At 39.1% G+C, this 22252-nt stretch overlaps 2 protein-coding genes across 3 annotated transcripts; both read left to right on the top strand.

The window, feature by feature from the left end:
• Positions 1 to 7145: 7145 nt before the first annotated feature.
• Positions 7146 to 8312, top strand: LOC108028165 (interaptin). Its single transcript, XM_017099825.3, has 2 exons — positions 7146 to 7249; positions 7310 to 8312. Exons 1-2 carry the CDS (start codon positions 7208 to 7210, stop codon positions 8222 to 8224), a joined length of 957 nt encoding a protein of 318 aa, XP_016955314.3. The 5' UTR covers positions 7146 to 7207; the 3' UTR covers positions 8225 to 8312.
• Positions 8313 to 8873: 561 nt separating this feature from the next.
• On the top strand, positions 8874 to 12808 carry LOC108028208 (uncharacterized). Of its 2 annotated transcripts, XM_050886013.1 has the most exons (4): positions 8874 to 9028; positions 9143 to 9387; positions 9444 to 11806; positions 11877 to 12807. In XM_050886013.1, the coding sequence occupies exons 1-4, from the start codon at positions 8877 to 8879 to the stop codon at positions 11973 to 11975; spliced, it is 2859 nt and encodes a 952-aa protein (XP_050741970.1). In that variant the 5' UTR covers positions 8874 to 8876; the 3' UTR covers positions 11976 to 12807. The 2 variants fall into 2 exon arrangements, with proteins under 2 accessions (XP_050741970.1, XP_050741969.1); XM_050886012.1 differs by having other exon boundaries at positions 8874 to 9387; positions 11877 to 12808.
• The last annotated feature ends 9444 nt before the right edge of the window (positions 12809 to 22252 follow it).

Genomic DNA, 22252 nt, shown 5'->3' with positions numbered 1-22252 from the left:
AAACCAGAACCTCGCCCAACTGTTAGTATAAATGCCTTTTACAATGATAATGACACGTGGGACGAGCTTGTTATGTGTGCAGTGATTTAAATTAATTACGTAACATATTATCAAATGCATGTAAATGAAATCTGCTGCAGTCACATTGGGAAGGCGCACATAGATATTGAATTCATGTAGATACATACGTACGTTGATGGAAATTGATAGCCATAGGCCACCGATAAAACCGCAAACAGAACCGCAAAACAGCCAAAAGACGACAGCCCAGGATTCATATCCAGGACCTCCTCCTCCACCACAGCCATATCCTTCCCCCTTCCCCCTCCGGAGCAGCACTGCGGCCATTTGTCGGCGGATTGGCCAGCGCCCATGAACAATGCAAATTGAATTCCAATGACGAGCTATCAATGATGCGTGGCTGAAATTTGCAATTCGTGTTTTGTCGCTCGGCCGGAAACAATCACAGAGACAAATAGCAATCAAAACAGCAAAAGCAAAAACTTCTGACGGACAACGATTACAGCAGATATTTAAGGCAACAAAAACCATGGTTTCCCTGGAAAAAACTCAAAAAGTCACAAACAAGTTTTTATGTTGCCCTTTCCAATTAGGCTTTAATAATGAAACTTTGCGATTATCTAATTGAAGGTTGATATTTATTCATCTCGTCGAATACGTAAACCATTTATATAAAGTAAGCAAAACCACTAGGCTATTAAGTCAAGTTAGATACAACAAATTAAAAACTAAATGAAATTAATGAATTTAAAAAAAAAAATGAAACTAAAACAACAATGTTTAAAAATTAAATTTTCAAAAATACACATTTGGACTATAATAATACCACTTTTCAATTTATCTAATTAATCATTTATTTTGGATAAGGATTGAAAAATAAATTGCCAAAACGTTATGGTTTAGGAAAGATTGAACGACTCATGTTTATTTTAAACATAAAAAAGCTGTTTATAAAAAACATGAAATGAAAAACGCACGCACAACAATGCTCAAAAATCAATACGGAGCCGAGAATTCTCATTTGCATAGGTAAATATTATATATTCTGCCCGCCCGGAAAGGTCACAAATGCCCGCCCGCCCGGCATACATAAATAGAAAAGCAGAACTCATTAGCAAATATTTGGCCTACTCACAGCCTCACCTGCCTGAAAAAAGAAGGAAGGGGGGAAATACTTAACACTCTCAGGTGGATGGGTGGATGGGTTGCCCAAAGGACGGAAGACAGCAGCCTGAAAGCCGCAAAAACCCGAAAAGGTCGAAACGAAGTTTGGCAAATCGTTTATAAATCGCTTAGTTGGCAATGCCATTGGCAATGTCCAGGTGGCTGGAGAGCTGGCAGGTGGCAAAGTGGGCAGCTGGGCAACCGCAAAGCGGGGAGCTGAAGGGGAAGGAATGAAAGCGATTCCCAATCCACGGATAGCCCCGTTTCCGGCTGGAGCTGCGGCAAGGGGTGAATAATTTCCCATATCCGCTGCACGGCGATCCCGTTTCCGGTTCTCCGCCGCGCATATCCTTTGGCGTCGGGACAACGAGACAAAGTTGCTGCCCCCATCGGACTCGCATTCGCAGGCAGTAAACTCTCCACTCACGCATGTGTGTTTGCTTTGGATGGCACCGCATGGCGCAAAGCCCCGTAGCCCCTGACCCCCTCTTAACCCCTTGCAGCCCCTTCCCAGAGCTCGGAAAAAATTGAAACGGAACGGTGTGCCTGTAATTGCGCCCCATTGTCTATTCCAAATGACTGACTTTGAGGTAGGTCCAACGCAAACACGCCCCTGGACCTTTTCATTGTCCTAGCCGAAATTTACGAAATTTCTTCGGCGCCCATTACTCAAATTGAAAGTCGAACTGGGATTGAATGGGAACAGTCTGTGGGCCTTTCAATGCCCTTGCTTCATACGCGTCGGAGTTCGGCGACGTGTTGGAGTTGCAGGGGAGGTTTTTATGTTATCCTTGTGACAAACATAACGAATATGGGGTGGAAAACCAGTTTTGTCCTTACAGGTTTTGTTGAGAACTTCCCTTCTTCTGTTAGGTCTCTGTTGTTATTTATTAGTCTTCAGTTATTTTGAATTTCCAAACTGTAAATCAATTGATATTATTTAATGTTATTTAACATTATTATTTATTTAACATTAATTCAAAGATTTACAAATGGCAGAAATAATATCACTCTATAAGCCGTTTGCGTTAAAACATGTAAAATATAAAATATATAAATTCTCTATATTTGAATATTTAAAATTAAAGCGGTTGAAAAATTGTAGGGTCAGTTTGTATTAACTCTAAATATATTTTTATTTAAATTATATTCCCTATTGTTCTAACAGGTTGCAAATCAAACTTATTGTAAGCCCAGGGCCAGCAAGAATTGGTTAACGATAATGTATTTCGTATTAAGTTACCTTCATTTTCAAGAAAATTCCAAGAAGCAGTCAACAAAGTCGAAGTAAATAAAAACTAAAGTTGACCCAAAATAGAATACCCTTTGACACACACTCTTAAGTCGTTAGTACACCCGAGACAACATGGCAGTACCACCCCATCGATCTGGCTTCCTTAACAAACAGTTCTCCTTGATTAAATTTTAATAATAAATGCGGCCACCTCTTTAAAACAACATTACAGCCAATGACCCACATTGCGAAGCTGCAATGGGCCAGAACCCTCGACTGGCTTAAATCTAACAGATTCGGCTAACAGCCGAAAGTTTTAGCCGCTTTAAGAAGGGATGAATGGCGGCAACACAACTTTTGTTGTCCGTGGACAATGTCTGGGGGGTTTTGGCAAATAATGCAAACACCGGGCGGGCTGTGGGTGGTGCCTGGTGGGTGGTGGGTGGTGCTTGGTGGGCCACTACGCACAAAAGTAGGCTTCATTCTAACACTTAACATGCTCGTTAAATGTCAAGCGGAAAGTTGCTGGAAAGTCAATGACCGGCCGAGGATTTCCCACACCCCGAAAAAAATGTTAAAAATGTAATAACAATAGCGAAAGTTTGTTTTTCGGAGTTGAATGAGCGCACTTAGTTAGCGCACGAAGGGTTTTCCATGGCGTTGAATGCGAATTCCATTGCACTCCTCGCCAGTGAAAAGCCCTTCCCGGCTTCTCCCCGTTTCGTGACATGTCCCAGGCCGTGGAAAAACAAAAAGAAATGTGATAAATTTTCGCGTCCGCTGGGGAAAATGTGGCACACCAAGCACAATCATTTTTGTGCGGCTTGTTATTCAGTGGCGGCGGGGAAATGCAATTACAATGCCTGATTTTTGTATTATTTACGATTCCCTTGAGGACACTCATTATTTATTCGCTGTCAATCCGTCCATCTGTCCATCAACACATTAACTAAACACACACTCACCTGCGGGAATTCAGACAAAGGATAACAAAGTCATAGCCCAAAAACACAATGGCCTACGGAATCGTGGGGGAAAAATGAAATTATATATTTAACCATTGCAATGCAAATTTCAATGGCAGGTAGCATGCCGCATCGTAAAAGCGCCGAGATCCAAGCCGCACTCAAAGAAATTATGCGAAAACAAAACTGCCGGGTTAGGGAAAATTCGCCCAAGTGGGGAAAACCCAAAACAGAGCCGCGCGAAGGGAAAATGCGGAAACAAAAAGGGCAAGCCGGCAACAACACATACAGGCACACAGAATGTGGGGAAAATCATAAAAGGAAGGCGCGATGCCAGCGACGCGAATGAGCAAACAGCCTTAATAAAAATTTCATTTCCTTAATCAAATGCATTATCAAATTACAAAAACAAAGGCAACTGCCTCGCAGATACTGGGCGTGGCGGCGTAAAAGGAAATTTTGCTTCGCGGCTCCTGCGGTTGGAAGGAAATCCCAGAGAAGGAAAGGATGAAACATCCACCTGCCCGATGACAACCGACCTCGCATATCCCCGATTCGCACTGCCATGTGGAAAGCTCAGCCCATTTAAGTCTAGTGGATGGCACCGAAGTGCGGGGAGATACGCGTCTTATGTGGCTCAGCAGATTCAGGCCAGATAACCCGCTGAATTTAAGGAAAACGCAAGATTAAGGAAAATCAGCACAGTGGCTCTACCTTCATGGGCGCCCTTTAAAGTCTTTGCTTATGCAAAATAGTTCTACAATTTAACTGCTCTTTGAACTTAAAAGGAAAACCTAAATCAGATATTTATCTTATTTATGAAAAACTACATTTCTTTGACCCATTATCGTGTCAAATCGGAAACAGTATTCATCCTTTTTAATAAAAACACAAAAGCGTCTTTACTGTACAAAACCTTTTTCAATTTTACTTAAAAATATGTAAGTTGCTTGAATTTATTAATGTGTGTACAATTTTAATAGTTCGATCACCGCCCAGTTAGTGATGTAATACCCAATAATCAAAGAGGAAACTAAATTTCTCCACATCTGTACTGTGCACTTTGGCCAGCTTAGGCTTAGTTTTTGTACAACTTAGTTGCGGCTGATTCCAAGCCAACCCACTGTGTGGCCCAGCCAAGGCTTTGAATTCCTAAGTGCACCCCCACAGTGCAGGCGATGTCCTCCTGCCATTTTCCCACTTTTCCAGTGGGCGGCTGGGGAGGCATTGAGTCTGCTGCTCGTTCAGCCAACCAATAAACACGACGCTTATTTCGTTATAAGCTAAAAAGTCAATGATTGCATTTGCATTCTGTTGGATTTCTGCATCGAAATTATGCCAACGTCTGGCCCTGGTTCCTCGGCAATCACCTCGCCTCCCCTGCCACCACCCATTTGTGTGCACTGAAAGAAAATGCTGGTATATTTTCTGGAAATTTCCTTATACAACATTCGAAGAACAGATAAGTACATATGGATCAGTGAAGTTAGGCATACTTCAATACAATATTTATATATACTATAATTTATATTCTCCTTGCCAGTTTTATCCAAGTGTTTTGGCCTGCTGTTTAGCCTGTTGTTGCCGGAAGAAGGACGGTGGGTGGTGGGTCGTGGGTGGCGTGGGCATAGATGAGGGTGGTCTGGGAGCTCCTGGGCGGGTGGTGGCAGCTCGGCCCGGCAGCTTGGCAGCCTCGGCAAGTGCAAAGGCCTTTTGCGTGGCAAGGAAATTAGAAATGGAAATTATTATCGTAATTCGTAATGTTGCTGCTGCTGCTGCTGCTGCAGTGGCCGTTGCTGTAGTTGTTGTCTGCTGCTGTTGCTGTCATGTAATTACACAGCACCCAAACAACCCGAAGAGCGTTGATTGTTGTTATTAGAAGTAGTTTGCTGCTGCTCTTCTGCTCGGCCCCACTTCTGTTTTTGTTGCGCCGGCGAACCGTGGAGTCTCCGTCCTTCTGCCGCCGGATCTCAGCCCCTTCCTCTGGACTCCCCCGTTCGATGGGGATTTATGTGGCGGAAGCCCCCCGAATGCTGAATGTGGTGCAAAATTCGACTTTAGTTGGGTGTTGGTGCTCTTCAAGGGAACTAAGTTATCGTTGGAAGTCGGCAAGCAATCGGCTTCTAGGGAAAGTTCTCAAGGGTGAGCTAAACTCGCAATCAGCACATTTTATTTACACTTTAATTTGGAGATTGTGCAAAATGTTCTCCCTTTCTATACTAAGAAAAGTAGAAAAAGCACTGACGACACTTTTTTAAGAGAGCTACTTAAATTGGTTAAAATAACATTCAACCATACAATATTCTTTTCCCAAGTAACATTCTTATTTTACCAAAATTGTGAATAACATTTTTAAAGCACAATCTTTTTTAATAAATGTCTTAAGTATACTTGTAAATGTTTTTAAGCTTTATTAAATATTTATTTGAATTGTGTAGGTCTAATATTGCGAAGGAGTCATGACCAACAATAAAGAACCATAAATATTTAAAGCCAAAACATCAATAAATATATACAGCAACCAATTTTTAATTGCCTTCTCAGCTCTTAAGAAACTGAACTTTCCTAAGTTTATAGTTTTCATTAATAGCTTCTGAGGTTTAATTACATGTCTTTGGTTCATTGTCCTTTCATAGGGAACTTTTCATATATATATATATCACATTCCCTCGCTGCACAAGGGGTTAATAGTCGCCCAGGGACAATGACATTGCGTTGGTTGAGGACCAGGCCAACAGGCCCGCAGGAGGGGGCCTAAATGTGTAGGCAAAGTGCGAAGTGCAGCCAATCGATAGAAGTAGCTTCATATGCAATCGGGCGGGCCCAAAAACAGGGCCAAGCACTTCCGCTATCTATGCAAAGGAAGGAAAAGTGGAAGTGGGTGGTGCCTTTGGGGGTGGGTGGTGCAGCAGGGTTTCCCTGTCGCTTCCGCTTTGGTTCCTGCAACGCAAGTGTTGCCTGCGTTTTCCACCATTTCCTTAAGCCCCTAAAGGGGAAGGGGTGGGAATAAAATAAATTTAATTGCCTACTTTGTTGTTGAGCCTGGTTCCTGGTTGCCCTCTCAACTTAACCTGTTTCCCTTGTACTTTTCTGCTTGCGAAACGAAAAACGGAAAATGCCGCCCATTGATTTTACAGCGGGCCAGTGCCCAAAAGAACGCGGAGAAAGAATAAATAAATTTGCATTTGGCCGAAGCCAATCGCCCCCGTTTTCCCAGGCCTTATCTCTGGGTTTTCATTTCCAGGCGGATTCCGTCTAATTGATTTAATTTGTATTCATTCAGCATGTTTCCAAGGCGCTCCGTTTGTAATTAAAGAAAACCAAATTTTGATATTAAATCATTTGCATTTAAATAGCTAAGTTGCTCGTAAGCCTGGGAAAAGCAAAAAAATAAAAGAATTTTGCCACTGAATCTTATGAATGATTGTGAGTCAAAACCTTATCGGCTCTATTAATTTTATCAGGCTTTTGATAAGATTATGCATTTGTTATACTCTAGCAAAGGGAATAACATTTCTTTTAAGAAATATGGTGAGCAGTCAGTCAGTAATTGCAGATACTATAAGGTAAATATTTCCAAGGAAAACGTGTATTTTTGATTTTAAATCAACTTATTACATTCTTATTTATGTAACAGCAACAATCTTTTTTAATAGGTGACATTACATAATTTGTATGACGACAGTGCATTCAAAGTTTGATATCCCACAGCTTTGTTAATTATTTGTTGTTGATTAATAAATAAACCTACCTTAATAAGGGTGCCATTTAGTTTGATTTTGTCTGCGGACAACATCGGTTTATAAACAAAATTTCTGATACTATGAATAACTCTTTCTGCAATGATGACGACTCTTCATCAAAGGCAAGTCATATACACTCTTTAACCAATACCAAATGTGTAAAGTATCATTATGTATTGTAGTCAAAATTGTGCGACAGCCAAACATTGGAACAGACAATGGAAAGTAAAGTGCTCGAACTTGAGTTTAGACTACGAAAGTCGGAAACTGATTTGTTGATTGCTAATGAAAAAATTGCAATATTCGACGACAAAATTAAGGACAAAAACGAGATAATCGAAACTATAAAAATGTCGGGTCAGCTTTATAAAACTGAATACAAAGAAAAGATTGATACTCAGGCTGACAAAATAAGAAAGTTGGAAGAGGAATTGTCCACAACAAAGCAAAAGAATTTACAACTTGATAGAGAAATTGTGGAACTAATGAAAGAATCTACGTCTAATAAAAAATTAAAACGCACTATATTTTTTTTGAAGGAAGCCGAAAAGGAAAACAGTAACATAATAACTTCTCTGAGAGCTCAGATATCAGATCAAACATGCCCAAAAAATGAAAAAAAATCGAAAGAGCTTGAAGCTTCCCTCAGAAATCAAATTAAGCAGAAAAACGAAACACAGGCAAAGCATAAAGATCTTATAGCTTCTCTCAAGGCTCAGTTAAACCAACAAAAAATAACTGAAAGCAAAAACCAACTTCTTATAGCTTCTCTAAAAGAACAACTGAGTGAGAAAAGCGAAGAAGGAAATTCAGATACGAAAGATTCTCTCATGTGTCAGTTAGCGGAGAAAGACGAAGAAATTGCCAAAAAAGAAAAAGTTATAGGATCTCTATTGTCTCAGATAAAGTTGTATGAAGATCACATTACCTTTCTAGAGGTACAGGGATGGGAAATGTGTAAAAAGATGAAAAATGACGATCCGTTGGTTCCCCAAGAATCACACAAAAGTTTAGAAGCCGACAGCGAACCCAGTGCCCCTGAAAAATGGACCTTTCAACCGCTATTTAATAAATTACGTAAATTTTATGATAAGTAATCAAACATCTCCCTTAATGCCACCCATTTTATTGTGTTAACACATCAAAAATATAAAAAATTATCAAAGGATTCTATTTGTTAAATAAAATAGAATAATTGTTATAAAAATACACGATTATTACAGTCTTTAGTATTAGATACCAACTGTAACTTAAGTACTCAATATCGCAACATCAAGTGGTACTAGCTTTTTATTTGGTTAGCTGCTTTTTGGGGAACTCCCTATTTTTGTATTCCTAATCTTAAAATGCAGTTGTATAGATAAGATAAAAAATCCTTGTTATCTCTGTTGTTAACCTGGGGCAACCAGTCATAGCCAATGTATTAGCTGCTTAGCCTTGAAAAAGAATTCTTAAATATACCCTTTCTCCGTTAAAAACAATATAACAAACAAATTGTTTGGTATTAGGCTCTGTGAATAACAAATCGGATTTATTTTTAAAAATTTTCTTTCCTGTCCAAATGAAGATATGAAGAGAGTATTAGATATGAAGGTGTACAAGAAGAGTAGAAAAAAGAGTACAAAATGTGGTGTTATCTAGAGAGAATGGTTTTTATTATATTTGAACGACAGCTTATCAATACAGAAACGCATTGAGCCAAAACAAACCTTCTTGGCTTGCTTTTAGTCAGTCCACACATTCGCCTCGATGGGTTGTGACAAACAAGCAGCAATGAAGGAGTATTTGGGTGAAAGGGAGAACATTTCGATTTTTAGTCTGAACTCCTACTGTATCAATGAGATATTTCTGCAAATCGAAGTGAGCTGCGCTTCCAGTCCAGTGCTCGATGATTTGTTAAGGTACAGCGATCTCATTCACTTTGTAACCAGCTGCGAGATACTCACCAAAGCGTTTAAGGAGTGGTCCCCCGAGCTTTATAAGAAACTTTGTATTAAGAACACATTCCTAAACAGGTCTCCCTGGATAGAGATCGACTTCTCAAATGTGTATGCTCATATGCTGAGATTGAAAGTTCATGAGAAAAAGCTATTCTGGAAGAATTTCCTTTATCAGATAAGGGAAAACGAAAGATTGGAATCAGTGAAGTTAGTCTATGAACCAATAAGCTACTGCCCCGAACACTTGGACAGATTCGATGACCTGATAAATTGCCTAAAAAACAAGAATAAATTACGTGAGCTCTCTGTAAAACTAGCAGGTTTGTTCTTGTTACTTTCTATTATTTACCCCAAGTTAACATGGTCAATGTCATAGGATATGGCTTGGAAAGCGTGCCGCTGATCAGCAGTCTGGAAACCCTGATCTTAGATGCCCGAATGGAGGCCAATGTCCTAGTCCAGTTGTGCTCATTAAATCCAAACTTACGGAGACTCGTTTTGGTCAACAACGAGCTATATGGCCGATTGTCTGATATAGTACCGCACTGCAACCAACTGGAATACCTAAGCTTCGCAATGAAGCTAGGTGTAGATGCCGCGGAATATAAGGCCCTTGCCAGGCTACCGAGACTCAGCGAACTGATCCTCCTCGGCGAGCATGAGGCGGGATCACTGGTTAGGCTCTTTCAAGCCTTGAAAGAGAGGAAGGTCGAAAGAATATGGATACCCGAAAGCCATGTCAGTAACGAAGAGGCCTTCGCGTTGGCATCCATTACCTCGCTTATTTCCCTCAAGTGCTGTCTTCGCAATGACTCGATATATGCCGATTTACCTCTGACTGGGTGTCTAACTGATATTTGCATACTGCGTCATCCCAGCCAAAATGATCAGGAATCTAGCAGTGAGAAAGAAGAGGATCGCATGAAAGTGACTTTTGGGACAAGAACACCCTCTAACAAAATGCCAGACGCCTATTACCAAGCAATGGAGACCGAAGATACGAAGCTTATGAGTCAGGCATGGGATCAAGACTTCTCCCATGCTTTTCGATTCCGCTACGAGGGTCGGTACAGTGCCAGGACTTTGCTAGATAACATGAATTTGTCATCAGAGTCTTCAATGTGCTTTATCGAGAAGATAGTCCTCTATCAAAACGATCCGATTCCGAGCGAAGACATCCCCGTAATCGCCTCCATACCGACCCTTACCACCATCCGATGCTCCTTCGCCCAAATAGAGCAGATGATCGCAGTGAAAGTTCTTCAGCTAGAGGCGATTACCGAAACTGAAAGGCGAGTGGACCGCATTAGAACAGAACACTTCGAGGTTCGATTAGTTCATGGCCTCGAATTCGTGACACTTATACTGGACTTTTTTGGGAAATGCAAAGAGAATTACGCGAAGTTCTTAGCTCCTCTTGCCACTTTAAGAAACCTAAAACGACTTGAGATAAAGGGGAAATTTACAAATGGTTCCTTAGTAGCGCTTTTTAAAGGATTCAGCTCCTTGGAATCTCACACTCTGCAAGAAGTGAAAGCTGTCCTTCTTGACCCTGAAGAACTCGACGAGGTCACAAAGATAGGCAGCCTAAGGATCCTTCACAGCGGTTTCTTTTGTTCCAAAAATATGGATAAACTGGCCAAGTTGAACCATCTCGAGGATTTACATCTAACTGTCCATCCACAGGGGTCTCTAGAAAAGTTGTTTAAGCTTCTTGCCCGCAAGAAGTCACTAGTACTGAAGAGTCTCATAATTGAGGGGACGAAACTTACTTCGCAAGAGGTTGGGGAGCTGGCTGGCCTTATATCCTTGCAGAACCTTCAGCTTGGTATGCCCGAAGTAAAAAGTTGGGAACAGTCCTCAGAAGGTAAAAGGGATAACCTAGACGTTACCTATTGTCAAAAGTGTCGATTGCCCCCTGATGCATCCATTCATATGGAGCATCAAAGTTATGTGCAGACTTTGAGTTCTGTATCCGACAAAGAGGCCTTAACTGCTAGGATTGCTTTTATAACCGACTTGTATCGTAACTTGACTCCAGTAAACATGCCACTCTTGGCCAATCTACCAAACCTGGAGAGGCTGGGTGTTTACGTTGATTACAGTTCCCAACCTGCGGAGAACCTGTTGAGAGCTATTGCCCAGCTATCCCCAAAAAAATTGAGAAAACTTTCGTTTGTATCACAGAACTTTCAATTGATATCTACTTTCGAAAATTTGCAATCCCTCGAGTCCGTTGTCTACCACACAAAGGATATTCATTTTACAGCACAACTCAAAAATCTCACAAAGTTAGAAATATATAATCCTCAGGATATTTCCCTGTGGGAACTCCTTAAGGAACTTAAGGCTTTGTTGAATCTTCAGTGCTTGCTTTTGGATAATGCAGATCTGGAATTTTTAGACCTTGTAGAGGTAACGAAAGTAAGTTGGCTGAAACGCTTGAGACTCGGCCTTGCAGACAAAAGGTTTGTCTTCATGCTGATCCCTTTGAAAAACTTGGAAGTTTTGGAAATTACATCTACCCATTACGCGGCGAAAGACGAAAGCAACTTTATTGTTTCATATGTTTTATCATCCGAAAATCTTAGATCAATATCTCTATATCGATTCTATGACTACTTAAAAAAGGATAATGTCAATGTAATCTTAAACACCATAAAGCTTTTTAGGGATCCCTTCAAGGTCCCACCATTCAAACTGCGCGGAATTTGGTCTGATTTTAAAAGACTAAGCCAGGTGAGATTTATTAAGAAAACTCTTTTTTTATTTTAGCTCTATTTTATTCCAAATTGGTTTCAACTTTCAGTTGGACAAATACAACGTCGAATACATGGAATTGGAAGGGCTCGATAATAGCAATCATAGCGCAGAATCCGATGAAGACACTGATAATGAAGTTATATAAATTTTTACAGTACAATAATTTGATGATGGCATAGCATCTGTCCATATCGGAAAAAAGCCGAACGCGGATCGAGACGTTCACACTTTAAAATTACCGTCCATAAAAGAAAAACTATATTTGGATAAAATTCACGCTAAAATAGGGATAATTTACTTTTACATATCTTTGCCAATAACAGAAATTTGAATTAAAGTGTGGACCCACGGAGAAGGGGTTAAAATAATTCCCTTAGGTAGATTTGTGACAAAGAAGGGAAATGTTTAAGACATTACTTTGTACATTAGGACAATTTTGTATGGCAGTGTTCATATACTCAAAGGTAAATGTTTTGGGTTATATCAAAAAATCGTAAGATGGCGCCACTCACTAAAAAGGATATTTAGCGCTGTTAAAAATCCAGGACTCCTTATACTTCCCTGTGTTTTGAATAAGGGAACATTAAAGGACAGTTAAAGTGGTGCAAGGCAAAAAATTATGCAAATAATCAATCATTTCATTAAGAAATCAAAATGAGAAAAATGCATTCCCTGAGAAAAATGAAGTTGTGCTGAAGCGCAAGATATATTAAGAATCCTCCATTCCTCCGCAATTAAAACTAATGTTTCTTTTGGTAATTGTTTGGAAGTTAAAATCTTTTTTCATATAAGCATTTTGTGTTTAAGGTATTAAATTATATAACAATAATTATACACTCGATTTATACACTTCAATTCGATGTTGGCTGGGGAGAAACGGAAAGTGATTGCCATAAGTTTGATGGATAAAAAGCCAATACTAGTGGGATGGCGCCACTCTCTAAAAAGGAAATCTGTTGCTCTAAAAAATCCAGAAATGTTAACAATTCCCAGTGTTTTAAATAAAAGAACATTCCAATAGAACCGTTAAAAACGTGCAAGTTGGAAAATAAAAATAAAATAAAAAGATCTTTAAAAAAAATAAACAAAGGTTGTTTTAAATAAACTTACGCATAATTTGTTTTTGGAATCAAAATTGGTTGTTGTACTTTGAAAAATGAGCACTAGAGTTTTAATTTAATTTTAAATTTATACCCCTAATATATTAAGGGAAAACAAAAATACGATTTTGTCAATTCCATAATTATTTATGGTTATTAATTTTTGTTTATTAATATATTAAAACCTACTCATAACATACCGATTTGTTCCCCCAAAAAGACCCACTTTTTAACACCCCTGCACCCAACCAGTATTTCCCCTGCAACTCCGACCAGAGGTTGCGTACTGGCCAATACCAAACCGAGGCGGGCCACATCCTGGCCAGGACAATGTGTTCCCATTGCGAGGCCGTCGAAAAGTGAGCGATGAAACGGCGGCGGAGGGCTTGCTCCTGCGGTGGCCCGTTTGACTGCTGGCTGTTGCTTTATGGCTTCTTTAGTAGTTGAAGCATATTTAAGGCGTTCCGTGCGTCCTTCACACGCACACAGACGGCGCACACACACAGGCTCGTGCTATATGTTCCAGGACACATATTTCGTAGTTTTGTCGCTGAGAAACCTCACGTGTCCCTCGCAGCTTATGTGGGTGAACTACAAAGGCAAAAAATGAAAATAGAGTAAAGAAATATATATGAAAATAGAAACAAACAAAAAGCCGACAGTAAAAGTAACGGAAAACTGCTGCCTGGCATCTTTTAGCGTTTTTCGGTTGTTGATTTTCCTATTTCACTCCTCGCCGCTGTCGTTGAGTTTTCCTTTCGGCCGCGGAATTATGAGAGCCCGTCCTTCCCCGTTTTCTGTTCCTTTCGGCTTTCCACTCTCCATGGGTATTTTTTGTTCTTCGGTGTCTTGGCATCCTGACGCCTGTTTCCCTGCTATTTGTTTGCCTTTATTTTCGCTCGTTTTGTTTTGGTCTGATTAAAAGTAAAGTTTTCGCGGGTTTTTCCCGACTGCGCCGCGAATTTTACTTTAGCTTGGGGTGCACGACATCAAAGGGGAGAACAACAGGCATTTTTGGCTCTGGGTTCTTACTTCGATCTTGAGGCGGTTCCTTAAAGTGGATAAGGGTATGTACTTAAGCCAAAAAACCCCCTGGATTAGGGGCTAATTTGTTATCCAATTTTTGAAATTAATGGATGGAATGGTTGTGCTTATTATTAATTTTATATTTCATTTTACCGTAAGACACAAATTTATTTCTAACCTAAACTAATCAACAGTTTTCTCAATAATAATTGACAGAGGCTAATGTCACACTTTTTAGTCCCACTCCCAAAGCAATCAAAGCATTTAATTATGCATCTACTTTTTATCAGTTCAATTCGAACTCAAACAGTTTTATTCGAAGTGACCCACTTAAATAGACTCTTCCATGTAGCAACTATAAATTAGTGAATTATTGATGAATTTTAATAGCTTTTCGTTCACAAAATATAGTTGTTCAAATGTTTCCATTTGTTTCTCCATCTCTCCGCAACCAGATGCGAAGAGAGATAAAAAAGGTTGAATCGAGCAAACAAGAGGTTAAAGTCTACAGGTCAGGTTGGTAGCTTTCCGGATTATTCGTCGTTATGGCTGTGTACACACTGGTGTGCAGGGACTCTTACTTTTTGGGCTCAGTTTCCTTGCGTCCTTCGCCTTAACCTTGCTCTCACCTGGTAATTAACACTTTGTCAAGCTCATAAATCTTTAAACATTGATTTTTAATGGTGGCATTTTAACGCTTCGTCGAGCAGGGGATTCGGGCTCTCCCAGTCGCCAGGATACGAGAAAGCTGTACAGAGGGACTCAAAGGGGGCCGGATACCCGTGGGAAAATTAATAAATTATTGGGGTTGGGCTGGGGTGTACACGTGACTGTTTGTTTTTCCTTCAGTTCATTTCACAGCGGCTGCATAAATTTTGGATACAATATGGTCTTTAAGCATGAATCCTAGCAAGTTTAAATTGTTTAAGGTGTAAACTTGCTTTGTAATAAGTATTATTTTAAAAGTGTATAAATAAAACCATAATCTTTAAAACCATAACTATTTCTAAGCCGAATGCGGAGTTATGTATATAGCATTATCCTTAAAAATGTCCTAATAATTTATCTTCTAATTTTTCTATAGCACCCATTTTATAAAATATATTTCCTAGTTCTGAAAACCAATGAAATTATAGAAATATTACTGAAAGGCAAGTTAAACACAATGAAAAGAAAATAATTAGGTCAAAATACACTGGATTTTATGTTTGTATTTCGGGCTCTTAGCAGTTTATCTTCAAAGATTTTTTACTAAACGCATTTTCTGCCGTTTCCAAAACCAAACGGAAAAAAAGTAAAAGCCACCAGAACCAGCAAAGACCGCTCGGATTTATTTGTAAGGACACAAGCGCACAAATAAATGTTGTTCTTGGCATTGTGTGTGTCAACGAATTATGTCCCCCAGATGTCAGTGCAATACAAGCGAGAAACATGACAATTCCGCCTGCGACCGCCCACCAGAAAGTCCAACAACAGTAGTTTGCGAAGCGCTGCGAATTATCCATAAGTATTCATGCATTTATGCGGGCGGTGCGCCTCCCCCAGCACAAGCCCCACCCCGAGCCCACTTCTTGGTGAGAAGCTCATGTGTGTCTGTTGCTTTTCTTCCATAAATCTCTGCGGCAACTAGGGATGGGAATTTGCATTATTTGCTACTTATACCACTCATTTGGTAAGAGTCTGTTTTAAAATCTATGCAACCTGCTTTTATTTGCCATCATAAAAAGCAGTTAGCTGCTGTAAGAACCAAATCAGTTGAGTCAAGATCATTGATAAATTTATAAAAATGTAATAAATAACACTCTTGGTTAGATTTGTTTAAGTTTGAATCTACATTGAAATAGCAAAAATATATAGTTTTGAGATTAATAATAATAATAATATTCTGGGGATAATGTCAATCTAGTGTTTAGCAGACCTTAAATAGAAACTTAGAATACTATTTTATGCTACTTTTACCGAGTCCCATCCTTTTTGATTTTCCAGTTCACAACGACAAAACAAAATCTTAATTTGAACGGTTTTGCGAAAGTTTGAGTTTTACTAGAGTTATAGGGGTCACAATTTTGCGATTTTTAACACTTTTTCGAAAAAATTGCCCTCAGGCCTTTTTCTATATCTTTGGCATGGTAAAATGTATCTTTATGATGCTTTCACTAATCGACCAATAATTATTATAGCTTAAAAAACTTTTTTTTAATTTTTAAAATATATATTTTTTTAAAATAAACTTTGGTTTTCTTAAAATTTTTATTTAAGTCTATATTTCTAAGGTATTCTTATTTATTGAACATTCTAGAGAACTGCCATCACTGGCGCATTCTTCAGAAGAAAGGGGAGCTTGGGGTGTGGCCGGCTGCGTTATATTTGTCAACAGCAGCGTGGAGAGTGGGTGGTGCAGTGGGTGGTGGGTGCGGGTATTGGAGGTTTGCGGGTGGGGGCTACAGGCTGGAGATTCGCTGGACGTGGCAGCCAAAAGGACCGAGGAGAAAGGCCGCTTCTGTGCGGATTCCGCTCCTGATTCTGGCACATCAGCAGCTTTATTATTATGCAAATACATACAAAATATGAATTATGTTAATGCCAAGTGTACACTGTACACACCATACACACGCGGGACACTGCTTTGTCCAGAATGCAGCTTCATCTCTTAACGGCCTGCAAAGCCGTCAAGTCCTTGCCGCAAAAGTCCCTCTTCGCACAGAATCCCCCCTTAAAAATGGCTGGCTTGTGTGAAAGTTTTGTTTTTTCTTGTTTAACCGTTTTATTGAACGTGCTGGTGAAGAGCTCAAGAAAGCTTACGACTTTGCTAGACGAGGCTCCAGCGGATTTTGCTGAAAACAATCTCAGATAAGTTTATCCCACAACTTTTTTATGCCCCAACTGCTAAATTAGCTCTTGAAAATATGGATTTCTTTTGAAGGCTCTTGAAAACTCTATCCTTTTCTTGAATGTTGTTTAACATATATTTTGATATTTTTCAGCATAACTCAATTATTTTGACCAGCTCACTGCTTATTATTTGTGGCGTTAATAAAAATTAATTGATTTCCTTGTTGAAAAAAAGCTTTGACCTGATATGTCCTTAATTTAATTAATTATTTAAAACAAAATTGCAAAGCTCTCTTTTTCACAAAAACAAAAGTGCATTGAACAAAGAAATGCAATCAATTAAATATGACCTGCTCAGCATTCTCACTATTGAATGCATTTAAATTCCCATTTAGCTTATTTGAAGAGAAAATAATGTGCTTTTATAATTGCTTATCTGTGCATTAAGATTTGCATTTCCATTACATTAATTACATAATTGGGATAGTTCGCATAGTATAACCACCCCTTCCACGTGGCTTTATTTTGACCCACTATTTCCTGGACTGTGCCGGAGCTCTTCAATCAAAGAGATTGAGAAACATTGCGGCTGTTCGAGGCTGAATTGCGCCTGACAACAGAGCCAGTGAAATTGCTTCCCATAGGTCGTATCCTTTCGAACACTTGGCAAATGCAATCAATCTTCGACGATAAAGGCATACAGCAAGAGGCGAAATGTAATAATTTAAGGATATCCAAATGCAATCGCATCTCCTTTCTCTCTTTGCACGGGAAGAAAAGGATAAACACATTGGTCAAATACCATTAGGATCAGAATAGATTTCTATAAAAGTAAGTTCACTGTCTGGTATTTAATAAAATGGATCATAATGGTCTCAACAAAGTTTATTCAATTATAAACCCAAAGTTTAATATTTTAAGAAAACGCAAGATACCATATACTTACGTCAGCTGTGGGAAATATTAATAATTATTAATTAATAATATTCCATAATATTTTATTTGTAAGGCATTCGAATTATGTTTTTTCCCATGTAGATTCAGTAGGTTCCGTTGCCTTGTGGGCTACAAAATGGCATCGTATAAGGCGATAAGTGCAGCTGCGGCAGGAACAGAAGCTGCAGCCATAGGAAACAATACTTTTATGCCCTGGCTTAGATCTGGGCTCCTGGTGCCCCGTAATAAATTGTTTTTGCATAAAATTTCCAAGAAAAATGCCTGACAGACGAGGGAGGGCCGGGGAAATGCATATAAAAATTGTTCACCTTTGCCTCGATTGCATATTTATCATTTCAAGCTGCCAGGAGGCGAAGAAGGGGTGGCATGGGGCTGTGTTTCAGGTGGATTTCAGCTGGATGGTTTACAGAACTGGCACACACACTCACACAATGCACGCATGGATTGTCAACACTTTGAACTGTTGCACCCTGGCTGCCATCCCCTCGGAGCCCTTTACTCCGGCCATAGAAATTGCTAATGCATTCAACAGTCACATCGGCAAAGGACCCACATGCATCTTCATATATGGGCGGGAAATACCTCAACTATACACGTTTGTGGACCGTAAATATCTATGGCAAAATCAATGCTTTTCATAATATGCTGTGCTGGCTGTAACAGTTTTACACAATTTCCCATTTGCCACTCGTTATTGTTTAATGCGCTTATGGAAGTGGGCTATTACGATAATGTGGAAAGGTTTGCCAATTCCGAGTAATCCAAAACCACAAGATTGTACTTCCAATCGGTTTTGGATTCGCAATGCAGTGGGAAATAAGCCATTTTAGAGTGGAACCAATGCTTTTAGCAATAATATCGGAAATAAACAACTTCAGATTAGAATTTTTGATTTCAGTTTAAGGCTCTTCACTTTCCAACACAAAGCATACCATGTAGTTTCTCAAAATCCATTAGAAACGAAGACATTTTCAGAGTTAAAACCTTTTCCTTTTAGGAAATTAAAAATTATAAAAAATATGTGTGTTTAACTATTGATTTATAAATATTTCAAATAAAAAATTCAAGACAAGGGAAACATAAGATTCATTTGCATGTATTTATTTAATTTTTATTTACATAAAGAGCATTCGACTGCCATTGAATTGAAATTCCCTTTCCCTCCTGTTGTCATGGAAAAGGACAAAAGCATGCTTGATAAAACAATTGCAATTTGTTTACACATGCATTCAGCCCCGCTCCCTTGGCCGTGTTTGCCGAGTTAATAGTTTATTATGTGATATTATTATTATTTTGCCGACCGAGAAAATGTGCTGCCAAAGGGTTTTTGTTGCCACTATTGTTCTGCCATTTTGTGTCCTTAATTATGATTGCGATTGTGATGATTTAGCAAGGACAATAGACAATGACCATTTCTTGCCCCCAGAACCTTTGAGTGGCTTTCGTACTGATACATTCGAGGATGACAATCGTGTCCATTTCCTACAACTTACTGGAGGTCTAAAAAATTGTCAATATTGCAAAATCCCAAACGTCTGGGTAGTCAGTGGCAAGGTCTAAATTTACATAAGGAGCCATCTGCTAAGTTGCATTTAAGTATTTTTTAGGAAGTTGGTTAAATGTATTACAGCATACCTATCAAAACATGGTATTAAATCTTTTAATACTTTTATGAAATTAAATTAAAATGTTCCTTTTTTAAATGTTAACTTGTCTTTTTGGAATAAAATAGTTTTTTCTGTATTATGGCACACCAAAACCAAGAATATTATTAAAACATCATGTTTATTTATGAGAATAAAGGATGGGACTGACCTTCTTATCCATTTTGAAGTCAAATCTTTGAGATAACTTTGTTTATTCGTTTTGTGGTTCGGCTTCATGGGTAAGCCAGCAAAATCTTAAATTCACCACAAGGAATGCAATAAAGCAATCCATAAATTGCTTTCAATTGAAATTACCACCTTAACCATCTGTGCGCCAACTTATATGAATGCACCATCCTGATTCGCAACCTGTTGATCCCCTTCTGGAGCTGTGTACATCTGCTGCGCATTTTGAATCTCCCTTTTTGTGGCACGTACACTTGCCGCACCCCAGACACCCACATCCATTTCAATGGCTTCTAATGTGCGCTCAAACGCTGGCGCAATTTGCAACACAACAACGCTGCACCTTTCGGAATTTGGAAACACCCGCAGTCGTACTTTTTCCGCTCGCAATCCTCGTATACCTAATGTTTGTGCTGCTTTTCCACATGCAATTTTACGGGCATCTAAGCAGCGGCAACAAATTTCCGCAGCCCGTCCGCATCGATCCCCGAAAATCCCTTGCAACATTTTCATTTTGCATTGCGAAATTGATTTGGTCAGCAGTTCTGCAGCAATTCCCATGGAAATGGAAGTGCATATACAATATACGTATATTTCATGCCGAAAAGGGATAAAAGGAAATGGGGCAAGTTCTGTTTCGGTTGCGGCTTATCCGGCCAGGAGTTTAATTACAATATGAGCATTGCTGGCCAATTTGCAAGACAGCTTTCGACTTTCGATTCCGTCGGAGGAAAGTTTTCTTTAAGAAAAATGAAGGAAAAAAAGGAGATGTAATTGAAAAGTTATTTCTTCAAATTGTAAAGATCCTAATAAAATGATTTTCACTTAGTTTATTATCATATTAAATTGCAAACTGGCTCGAAAATGTTAATGGTCATGTTATTATTTTGCTTTCAGATTTGCCCTAAAATTAGTTGCAAAAACTATTTTTCTTAAGAAATTCTTGACAGTGTTTTTAAGGCACTCTCACTTTCTATCACCCTTGCTGTCTTTTTTTTTAGGAAAAGGGTTTGCAAATAGTTCCAAACCTTACCCAAACCTTTTATATATCCCATTGCAAATGTGTTTGGCTGAGTTTTCATTAGTTGTTTTTACTGCAGAGATTAAATATTTAAATAATCTGTGAATTGGTCGCCATGATATTAACTTGTTGTATGCTATTTAAATAGCCTGATTTATTTTAAAGCCACATAACAAGTGTCGAGTTGCTAAGAAATAAATTCGCACTTCTATTTTTCTTGCCAACGCATTTCAATTGTGCAGCATGTGTTTGGCATTTAGTTTAGTTTCAGTTTTTGCCGGATTTTACAACAACCCAGTTTTGTGTTGCTGGGCAATCGTGCGCTATAAATGGAGATATGTACGAGAGTGTGCCGGAGAGCATACTATACATATCCATCATATAAACAATTTCCATGCCCCCTTTTAAGTGCCCGTCGGTGCAGTTTTATTTTTGCGCCGTCGACGACAGTTTGGCTATCCTTATTCTGCGCTAGTTTACCTATCAGCCACCCATCGACAGCCCCCAGAGGACCACCCTCCAAAACGATACCTGCCCACAATCAATAAACAAATAAATCTGCGCCCTCGTTCCCGAACAAATAGCTGCAGTGGAACTGAATAGAATTCGATAGATGCGACAAGTGGAACATTTTCAACCCTTCTAGTTGCAAGGCACAGGTTTGATTTCCCAGAAAATTATTTTCAGTCAAATTTATGGAAACTTAAAGTCGTTAGTGCAAACATTTATGTATTCATTAAAAAATACTAAAACCATAAAGCTAAAAATAATACCTACAATTGTTGTTATTTAAAAATATGTTTTAATATCTAATCAAATCTAATACTTTTTATTTATTCATTTACACTATTTCCCTTAAAACTTATATTAAACACAGCTGATTTACTGTTTGTTACACATCATTTTGTATTTGTAGAACGCTTTATAGTCCCATGTTCCGTTTATATTTCATGACAAAATAACCATACAATGTATAGGAAAATCATTAATGGACTGCATTCCAATCAACAAAATTTGTTGTCTGCCGAATGCTTTAAGGCATTTTTGCGGACCCGGCCTTGTTTGCATTTTACTCTGCCATTAGATAAACAAAAAAATTGAATAAAACTTGTTTGCCAGGTTAGAGCGAGGGCTTTTTCCCGAAATATTTTTTCTGCCCCTTTTTGTTTACTTTCTATTGCATTGCATAAAATCCCGAGCGCTTGCATATTTGTTATCCTTTTTTGTGCTGCTCCTTTTTGCTCTCCGAGAATTTGTAGCTTTCGGCAGTTGGTCACTTTTTGCTCTGCTTTGGTTGTTGTGTGCGGGGATGTCCTCGTATTTGCTTGGGGTTTTAATTTAGCTGGTCATACGAAAAAAGTTTTTTGCCAATTTGTTGCATTTTGTTGACAATCCATGTGACAGGTCCCCTCGGCCCCCCGGAGCCCTCCGTCTTCGTGTGTCTGGAGGGTCGCCCCTGCAGTTGTTGACTTTGAGTAGCTGCAAAGTTCGGTTTTGAAGTTTGTTAAACAGTGGGGCGTAGGTGGATCTGTGGGCGTGGCCATGTCAGCAGCTCGCTTTTTGCTTTCCAACCTGGAAAGAGTCTAAGCTCGGTTCTTTTCCCCTTTTTGCTGACTAATTTTACGGGCCACATTGTCGAGTCAGTGGGTTGTGG

Source organism: Drosophila biarmipes, chromosome 3L (assembly GCF_025231255.1).
Source record: "Drosophila biarmipes strain raj3 chromosome 3L, RU_DBia_V1.1, whole genome shotgun sequence".
In the NCBI taxonomy this organism is placed as follows: Eukaryota; Metazoa; Arthropoda; class Insecta; order Diptera; family Drosophilidae; genus Drosophila; species Drosophila biarmipes.
This window is presented reverse-complemented; position numbering and strand designations above follow the sequence as displayed.